This window comes from Tenebrio molitor, chromosome X (genome assembly GCF_963966145.1).
Source record: "Tenebrio molitor chromosome X, icTenMoli1.1, whole genome shotgun sequence".
Lineage (NCBI taxonomy): Eukaryota > Metazoa > Arthropoda > Insecta > Coleoptera > Tenebrionidae > Tenebrio > Tenebrio molitor.
In genome coordinates, this window is record NC_091055.1 from 5521016 (window position 1) to 5531536 (window position 10521).

The following is a 10521-nucleotide window of genomic DNA, read 5'->3' on the forward strand; positions in this document are numbered from 1 at the left end:
CAACAAATGAATAGGCAAATCATTTTAATAGAAAAATTACAGATCACCTCATACACAGTTAAAGTCTTGTTACATGAAAATGCAATTAATTGTAACAGTGGATGTTCCATGCCACACATAAAGTGCCAATTGCAAATAAATGTCACACTTATAGCTTTTCAACGTCAACATAGGCAGAGGCTACTTTGGTTGTTAGTTGAAACTAAATATGTTTGGTTTTTGAACAATTATTTCTAGTTTTTCAGCACATGCAGCCTCCTTCTGAATCATGTTGGTCGTTTTGAAGCTGAGGTTGTGTTTGTAGATCCACTGCTGCACCGTTGTTAAGGAATAAATTTCGCCTTCAAATGTACAACATGCAAATTCACAGGCATGCACTCAGTATCATATAACTATTGAATCAAGTACAGTTTCCTGGTTCTTGACCCAAACCTTTACAAAGCTTCAGCTTACCATTGAACTTGGCAACCACAGCAGCTGACGCCTGCAAAAATCTAACACTTCATTTACAAAATTAAGTAAACAGTAAGCATAATGTTAATCGTAATAAAAACGCATAGTACTATATACTTTAGCACTCTTATTCAGCAAATTATACAACCTACATAATATACACAACTGCAACATGGCTAATTACATATCGATACATTCAAGTCATAAGTGAAGGAAAAAAATATATATACGAAAAAATTTTATTCATAAATGCTTGTATCCACTCTGCGATACACGTCGCAAGTTATACATAAAAACCGGGTAGTAAACAACTTTTTTTTAATAAATTAATACATTTTACATGATTTAACAAAACTAAAATTAATAAGTTATTAATAATCGCACCCTCTGTCGATATTTTGTACCCATTCAAGAAAGAGGGTTAGTCATTATCGTTGATAATATCAAATTCAACTTGAGAAAATTTACGGTTCATAATGACTAACCCCTAGATTCAGAATGCAAATATAAAATTATACACCAATTTATTATATCATATGTTAAAAAAGTATAAACATCCAATATTGCTGCGTAAATATGTACAGGAGGAAATTAATTAGCAAGCAGCATACTAAACATGCAAGCTGTCCCAAGATAAACTAAGTCGTAATGTTGTACGGGGTTGTGTGAAATTTTACTGAAGGCAAATTGTGCGTTTTATGACACTAAACATGATAAATCAAAATCTGATTTATCTGCAAATGACACATCTAAGCTGCAAAAGGAATGTGCTAATTACCCAAAATTTCATAATCACAACTTGAGCTTGTAATATCGTGGACACTGATTGCAGCTTTTAAAATCGATAATCGAATTACATCACAACGGACAAATTGATTCGAATTTGGTGTTTCAGAGTTTTGTTTTTCTTACATTTTAAGTTTTACAGGCACGGTCACAGTCGAACATCGTTTATTTGAACTACATACGTAAAATCTAATGGCATTGATTCTGATTCTACACGTGTTAAGAATAATATGATATGTTAAGTCTGTTCCCATCAATTTGACTTTTAGTTCAAACAAAAGTTGTGGTATTGATTTTTGATTATATGTTTTTTTAATAAATAAGCACCATTTTGATAAGTCAGTAAAAGTCTAGCAGAATAGTCAGTAAATGCATTTATCAAAGAGGAATCCTCAAAGTGAATCTGTGTACACTTTTCCGTAGATTGAAGAAGATCGCAGTAACGTCAGGCAATTGGGGGAAAATTGTGGAAAACAGAAAAATTATTGCAAAGTAGTTTTGTGTACGCACGTTGACTTGGAGCTTCTTCCTCATACTTGTTTCTAAATCAAATGATTCAATAGTGTCAACTAAAACTAAGACTGACGAGATAAATATAAAAGTCACGATCGTAACGAATTTAAGAACAAACATGTGGAAAGAATATCTATATCAATCATCATATATTACACATAAATAAAAATTACGATAGTCCCTAACAATTAAGGCAATACTTGAAGATGACAATCGTTACAATTAACACAGAGATGTTGCGGAACTCGGCCAAATTTTGGAACCGTGTATATAGATCGAGCTGTTGACAGTTAAGCTTATTATTTACAATATTTTTTAGATCAGTCGCTAAAACATCCCAAAATTTGTCGCGAAGTTCCAGAATATATTTGTAAGGTCTACACAAATATAAATAAGGATAAAAAAAAAACAAACGTTGATTTAGCATGCACAGCCTCCATCTGGATCTTTTACTTCGTTTGGTGTGTCTTTTAACACAACTTCTTGCACTAAAAAAACATTAAGGAAAATAAACAAAAACCTAGTGCAAAATCATAAATAAAACATGCCACGAACAGCTAAATAAATAAAAACAATTCATGCATTCTAAAAAGGATACTGTCTTCTGGTGGTTTGTTTTCTGTTGAATCCATTCCTGGCAGTGCGGCAGCAACGCGTCTAAACAACTAAAAACAACAAAAAATTTCCCAAAATGCATCCGAAAAGTACAAAGCGTACCTGCTTAACGTTATATCCAGCCTTTGCACTAGTTTCGATAAACATAACATTTAATTCTTTAGCTTTTCTTTCGCCTTCTTCTGTACTAACTTGTCTTTTGTCAGAGAGATCTGTTTTATTGCCCACGAGCATAATGATCACGTCGCTACCTCTCTCTGTTCTCACATCGTCAATCCATTTAGATGTTTGATGAAAAGAATTGGCATCTACAAATTACTGGACAATCATTCAATTCCATTATTTCGACAATACGAACTTGTTATGTCATAAACTACGACAGCAACAGTTGAATCACGAATGTATGATGGTATTAATGATCTAAATCTCTCTTGTCCAGCTGTATCCCACAGCTGCAACCTCACAGTTCTATCCTCGAGGTACATTGTTTTAGATAAGAAATCAATTCCTATAGTCGCCTAAAACATACACATCATGTTGAAACTGATAACTCAAAAGTCTTCTGTGAATTATATCTAGCAAAAATAACAAACTGCGAATACTATTTGTAATATTTGTCGGCCATTCCTTTATTTATTTTAAAACATGTAGGTTTTGTACTAACTAATTGACGTTCTTTACATTTATATTCAAAAAGGTTACAGCTCAGACATGACTTCAACACAGTATTTTTTTATTATCACGTATATATAGTTTTATGATGTGTTTATTACTACTTTAGTTATTTGCTCTGATACGACGTTGAACCGGTCGACATAAATTCTAAAACCGAAAAATAAAACGAATTGGAAATTGTAAATCATCCACATCTTGACCTCGATCTGGACCGCTTCATTAAAATTCTACAAAGCTATTTAGCGAAAATGGAGAAAGTATGAACGTAAATTTTTCGAACCTTCCCTACATTTCTGAATTTGTGATGAATCGGTTAATTAATTATTACAGAAGCAATCTAATTTATCCTTAAACGAACACATCGAATAAACCGAAAACAGGTGTGAAGCGATAATGGGCACAAATGAACAGTTTTTTTGGCCAATTTGTTACTCTTGGGATGCCTTTTGTGTTACTGAAGGGCCACTGTGTGTAGGTGGTTGTTAAATAAATTGATCTTTTGGTGGATTCGCGAAAATGAGTAGAATAAATACTTGGCAGGTACAATAGGTTATGTTCATCCTATATTAAGTCTGAGATTAATTCAACACTCAACTGCCAAAAGATAGTGTAATCCGTCATTAAAAACAAATGACAATTTACAAGTTGTAAAAAGATAATATTTCGGTTATTTCACAATTACTTGTTCAATATAGAATAATTTTTGTAATTGGGAAAAGTAGGTAGGTAACAATTCGGTGATTGTAAATCGTTCAATACGGCGCGATCTAAATATAGCTTATTTCAAGTTCTATTAATTGGATGTAAGTACGCCTCTGTGGAAGCTAAATGCAAGGCAGCTTAATAGTCTCAATTAATTGCTTGACATATCAAAAGGTTTTTGCTTAAAATAAACGGATGATCTAAATTGTAACGATCTAAACTCGCATTGGATCCTAGAAGCTCAACCCGCCTACTGTTAATAAAAAAAATACTTGGGGGTGTACGTTACTTCAAGTAATAACGGGCAAATGACAATAATGTAACAAGTGTAACATAAAATTTGCATTGTGGGAACCGTCGATGTAACTGTCAAATAACACGGTTAGACCAGAGGCCATAAACTACCGATTTCAAATAAACAATATCCATTGTTATCAACATTTTAGTATAGTAATAACACTTATATGTATAATATTTATGTGGATAAAACAGAGTCCATTACTATTGTCAAGTTTTTATAACTTAATCTTAAATTTGCCCACAATGAAAGCTGTAATTTTAATAATAGAACAAAAAAAGCACGACACAAATGCAGATCTAATTGGTTAAATAAATCAAATGGGAGGAGCCGAGTTTTTGTTCAGACGTCTCAAGTACAGTATCGATTATTTCAATATCGACGCAGAAAAAAGTTCACAATTTATGTGTGCCTGGAACCCCTGTACCATTTTATCACCTTATATAGATCAAAGAAATTTTACTTTACGTAAGTCGACTTGAAACGTTGGTTGCTACTTGTTTTTTTTTTGTACAAATAAACAGGTGTGCTGTCTATATTTTAATAAGCCCGGTTTAGTATTCGTGCTGAACTCAAATTAACTTGATGAAAAATTAGAAACTTCCCCGTGTCCATGTTAAAAAGCGACCACCGTTGGTTGATAATTAAAGAGAAACTGGAAATTCCGTTTTAATTAAAATCTTTCCCTATTTTCTAAATTGATTACGGAACGAAATATACACAGGGCTGTTGATGTAATTACATCTTAATTTCTAAGCGGTCTCCCTTGTACATTTACAAATTCGTTTTAAAATTGCCAGGGCAAATATTACCTTGTCCTATTAAAAGTGGGAATCGGTCTCACAATTCCAAATTTAATTTGATTATTTTGATGCGTGGTGCGATGTGCTTTGACACAGGTTTTCCCACGCCACTCAAATGGTACCTTTGTGCAGTTTTTTGGTTGACTTGTTTAACCGCGTTTCGTGGGAGGTCGTGATATTGCCTGTTCATTATATCAGCCTGAATGTAATGCAGCTACATAAAATACTCCCGCGTATATGTGAAATTTAATCAATCTCGTGTTTCAAGAGGTCGAGATGTGATTCTTAAAGTTATGTCTGAGCTAGACCCGGCGACGTCCAAATGACACTTGGTGAAAATGACACTTGTCAAACTAGCGGGCGAACCGGATACTTGAACCCTATGGTTTTTAATCACGATTTTATTTAATTCTGTTTTTACTTGTCTTGTACTTGCGTTAAAATTGACAATCGATTAGGTGTTGGATTCTGGTTTTTTTTTTTTTGACAAAAATAATTTGTTCGATTGGAAAAGGAGCAAGTATACGAACATATAAAGTACAAATCGGGTATCGCAATTAACGAAATGTTGGTGGAAGTGATTAATCAGGCACTTACCTGGTAGGTGTTATCAAAGCTGTCATACATAAACCTCGTTATTAGCGACGTTTTTCCGACTGAAAGTACAAAATTGAATTAAAAAAAATTACTGTGAAATTTGGTGGGTGATTAATATCGAAAATGTTATGATCAAAGGAGATATAATCACTTATCAGTTTTATCAAAACATAACCTAGAAATGAGCTGTCATGTAGTTGAAGATTGGTCAAGTTGGCGAAAATCGATATGAGAAATGAAAGGAACTTGCAATGTTTGACAATCGATTAAATATTAAACAAATATAGAGAATATTGTGAAATATGTCATTTATTGATCTTTTCAGAGGTCTGGTATGAAAGTTTACAACTCATCAAGAAACGTCAACACTCACCACTTTGTTCTCCTAAGAAAACTAACTTAAATTTTCGCAAGGGATTACCGAAGTCTCCTGATGTAGACATTTTTTCGTTAAAACTTAACAATTCTTTTAAAAACCCTGCAAATCTCGAATTTTCACAGTAAAATATCACAGGAAACGAACTGTACCGACTACACCAATGACAGAATACGCCACGGTAGCGAACCACTCGGACAACGACTTCTCATTCTGCGCATGTTACGTTTGGGAGTGACCAAAAAATTAAAATAATAATAATCAACAACGAAATTCAATTTTACAAAAAATAATCTACCGATATTCAAAAGACAAATATTCTTTGTTAAATGGCAGGAATGGGACGTTTCAAATTAAAGAAAAACGGTATTCAGGCAGAGTCGGATTCAGCCCAATGAACCATGACTCATTACATTCCCGAGTAGTTTCTGTTACGTAATATTATTTTATTAGAAATTCAATCATATTCGATGTTTTTAAAGTTAATCAAAATTTAAGAATTTAACGTCTATAAATGGAAATTGTACATTTAATGATCTATGCAACTTATTATACAGATTGGCTGTTATGTGTATGTCATTCAAATAACATGCACATCAAATCAGTGTATTAACGATCATTAGGTTATTATGTGCAGAGTATAGTCATAGTATAAGTATAGTATACTCTCTGATTAGGTGTTCTGTTCTGTGCTTCCAGTAGTCGCGGCTGGTGTGTGAGACCGGTCTCTAATAGGTCTATTATTGTATTCAATTTGGAGTCGTTTATGGCTATCTATTAAAGCACTCGTGGTTTAATAGATTTCTAAGAAAATGTTTATCAATAATGAGTGTATTATTGTCATTTACACCAAAAAACTTTTAATATTAATGTTCAAACTCTACTTTTTAACATCTGTTGCAGATGTAGTTGCATCCGTTACCTTGAATTACCAATTAATACAAAATTTCCTAGAATTTAAGAAATTAATTTTTTATTTAAAAATTAAAACAAGGCTGCAAATTCTAGAAAATAACACAAAAAACTCGTTTTATAAGGGCATTGGCGCACTCGTCCCATAGAAAACTCCCCTACGGGTCGTTTTCTACACCTGGGACTCGTGCGCTAAATGAACCCTTATAAAACTCGTTCTTTAATATACTAATATACTATTTTGCGTCCCGTTTTGAAAAATAAAGACGCAGCAACTTCCCCCTCTCTGTACCTTCCCAATGGCATGCGACGGAGAGGCAGTACATCCAGTACAAGGAGTATCCCTACTCCTTGATCCAGTACATGTTAAAGATGGGAATATCGAATGAAAAATATCGATGTTAAGGCTTTTTCCTCTTTACGTAAATTTATTTCTTTTTCCTTATTTCATTAGGTGATAAATATACTCTATAATCATTCATTGTCTTTGACTCTGGATTGACTCTGCCAGTCATTTATTTAATTAAAAACTTTACTTCATTTCCAAGTAAATTTATTCATCTATAATATTCATATTCTTTGAGATTCAACTACAGCATATACGGTATGTCCCTGGATTGAGTTTACAAGAGGGAACAAATTTTTATTTTTGATTTTACGCAAAAAATTAAAAAGTCTTTTTCAACACAGAGGAAGACTTAACATTAAAATCAAAGAAAATGCAGAAAAAATATTTTCCTTTTTTTTCAAAACATCAAATGATACCTAATTGAATGTAAAACCATTCTTCTGTAGTCATAATTCAAGCCTGTATCGAAGTTTAAGCTTCTGAACACCCATGCCTGGGAGATTTTTCATTAAATTTTGTAATAATGTGACAAAAACCGGTCCAACATTGGATTAAATAAATTCTTTGTTCTAAAGACAACATTTTGAAACAGTAATAAGTTGTTTGTCAAAAAACCAGGCCAATTGTAATAAAATTTATAACATAAAAATTTGAACAAAAAATGTTAATTTAAGGATACAGTGTATCAATACTAAGATTTTAATAAAATGGGGGTTTCAGATGAAGCAAAAGATGTTATTCCTCTGAAGTTTTTACGTAAAATAAAAAAAAAGATTACTTTGTCACGTATAATTAACATAAAACGAGTAGTTGCATAATTTACATCAAAATAAAACGGGGGCTCAGGAGAAACTGATGTCAAAAAATATTCTTGTATATGTACATATAATTATTTAATTAATTTTCATCGTTTGGTAATTTTAATAATTTCCAATCCTGTTCAACACCATCTTTCCTAATTTCATTCTGTTTATGACCATCACCAATTAATTTTCGATATTTTATTCCATTATTTTTATACTTCAGTAATGTTATCCCAACTAAGTATAGCCGAGACTTGTTGTTTTTAAAGCAATTTCGCCTTTTAATCCAGATAAATTAATAGGGTTTTCAGAATAACTTATTTCAAAACTATTTACTCTTTAGATCTAATATGTATTAGACTCATTTATTCAGTTTCATGCACGAACAAGTTCACCAAAGGTTCACGAGTTGGCAGAGCCAAAGAGTTTCGAGAATATTCTTTTGTGATCTAACTTTTTCATTAATTTCATTTTTAACAATTTATCAGATATTTGTACGCATTCATTATACTCGTACACTTCAGTTGAATCATTTCCAGAATTTTTTGATGCAATTAATAATTCAAGACGTTCTACCATTTCATTCGGATCTGAAAAAATACTTATACCGCTTCCTGTTTGTCCCTGTTCAGGAGATTTTTTATAGAAAGGAATTCTTCGAATATCTTCTAAAACACTTTCATATTTCCGTAACTGTGAGAGATATTGTAACTTATCAATTTTTTTCTTTTTCTTGTATTTTCTTTGCGTTTGTAACATTACAACTTTACACATGTGCATTTAACGATTTCAATTTAATTTAATACATCTTAAAAATAAGCCGAAATGCCTTGACATTTTAACTTTTTTATTATACCTACCTTAAAAATGACACAGAATCCTAAAAAAATAACTTTAAAAAATACTTTAAAAACAGGTTGAAATACCGTAGCATTTTAACTTTTTAATACTATACCTAAAAAACAGGGCAAAATCCTTGAAACATTTGCTTTTTAAATACACCTTATAAAGAAAGCAGAATCCTTAAAAAGTGTTGTGTGTCTTCGGTTGTGTTTTAAACAGGCCCGTATAGTACAAACTTAAAAACAGAACGAAATGGCTTGACATTTTAACTTTTTTTAATATACCTTAAAAACAGGGCAGAGAATTCTTGAAATATTTGCTTTTTAAATAGGTATACCTTTAAAAACAGGGCAAAAAATTATATTAGATAATACAAAAAAAAAATATTATGTATTATTTTTGACAACTTGAATTAAGAAAAGCCAAAGAGCTATACACTTTCATTGCCTGTATTATTTACATGTACTGTTTATAATAAAATTTCAGGATAAGTGACAGACCAGCTGATTTTTTTATAATTTACAACTGAGAACTCAGGTTATATCAATGTTATGGCGGTAAATGCATTGTTAATTTATTAATAATATTTCTTCAACAATACTTAAATGTAAATTACAATTTGTAGAATTTATGGATATACTTACAGAGGTATTGTCTGTGTCAGCAAGAATTATTATTTATTGTGTTGACGTTTATATTGATATTTAATATTAATAAATATATATTTCTAACGAAATTCAGTATTCCCTCGTTGAAGGTTATTATTATTAAGAAATAACTATAAGAAAATAATGTTTCATTAGTAATTTCTTCCCCTGATATTAGAAAATTATGGCTTCTCAAGAGAGCTCCTTTAAAAACGGTTTTTACGCTGTACTGAGGAAACTAATTGGCAAAGAAAAGGGTGAAATTTGATATGCCTTCATCAGTTGAGATTAAAAGGTGTACGGTGATTTCGTTCGAGTTTCTAACTCACGTGGGCTGTACGTTAACAGCTAAATACCTACCTACCTATTCTTGTTTAAACTTTCCTTTCAATACAGATAAAACTTTATATTTTAATTACTCAAAATTAAAATTGCATGTTATAAAGTTTCGGTGTCGTTGTCAAATAAAATGGATACTTTCAAATGTTTAATTATGGATTTTAAAGCCGATTTTTACTTTTGTTGCCGATCTGTGCATTACGGAATAGAATTTTAATTCTTAAGAAATAATGAAAGATGAATATACATATATGAGTATAATACCATTGTGGCAGTCGTTTTAAATTATTCAACTGATTAGGGGAAGATGTATCTTTTAACTCATGCTTTTAAGTCTGAGTAGCGGTGAAGTTTAAATTTTAATGTGCATTAGCTGTCGTCTTCTGTAGAATCCATTCTCGAATGATAATTCCCATCAAAACGATATGAATTATTAATTATGAATTAGTTGAGTAAATTGGTTGACTGGTCCCTTTGTTACGAGATAAATGATTTTCGTATTCATATTTAAATTCGGGCTGCTTCACTGGGATTTTACGCGGACGAGGTTCGTCTTTGACGTAAATTCCCCTAAATTGTGTTATGTTGGTAGCACAAATGAAATGTAATGTAGGTTTGTTTTGCGGCACATACGCAGTCCAAACCAACAGGCACCTGGATATCAAATATGTAGTTAAAATATCAAATCAAATGTTAATATTGTGGGGACGGTAAAATAATTAAATATGGGCTATTGTGACTTAAGCTTTATTTTTTGCATACACACAGAACTAATACTTTTACAAGACTGACTGCTGCCCAGTGCCCACA

General features: G+C 31.8%; 1 protein-coding gene across 2 annotated transcripts; it reads right to left on the reverse strand.

The window, feature by feature from the left end:
* Positions 1-7: 7 nt before the first annotated feature.
* Positions 8-6026, reverse strand: Rab6 (RAS oncogene family member Rab6). 2 transcript variants are annotated; one of them, XM_069059906.1, is made up of 6 exons: positions 5816-6026; positions 5443-5501; positions 2726-2885; positions 2470-2675; positions 2351-2417; positions 8-312 (listed from the first exon to the last, which is right to left on the reverse strand). In XM_069059906.1, the coding sequence occupies exons 1-6, from the start codon at positions 5883-5885 to the stop codon at positions 242-244; spliced, it is 633 nt and encodes a 210-aa protein (XP_068916007.1). In that variant the 5' UTR covers positions 5886-6026; the 3' UTR covers positions 8-241. The 2 variants fall into 2 exon arrangements, with proteins under 2 accessions (XP_068916007.1, XP_068916008.1); XM_069059907.1 differs by having other exon boundaries at positions 8-2240; positions 5816-6025.
* Between the last annotated feature and the right edge of the window lie 4495 nt (positions 6027-10521).

What these genes read in the sequence shown, in the direction of transcription:
- Rab6 (XM_069059906.1), bottom strand. Translation starts at nt 5,885, where the DNA reads ATGTCTACATCAGGAGACTTCGGTAATCCCTTGCGAAAATTTAAGTTA. An exon ending in CGTAGTTTATGACATAACAA is followed by an intron (nt 2,676 to 2,725) that starts GTTCGTATTGTC and finishes AGTAATTTGTAG; the next exon opens with ATGCCAATTCTTTTCATCAA. An exon ending in CTGGATATAACGTTAAGCAG is followed by an intron (nt 2,418 to 2,469) that starts GTACGCTTTGTA and finishes TGTTGTTTTTAG; the next exon opens with TTGTTTAGACGCGTTGCTGC.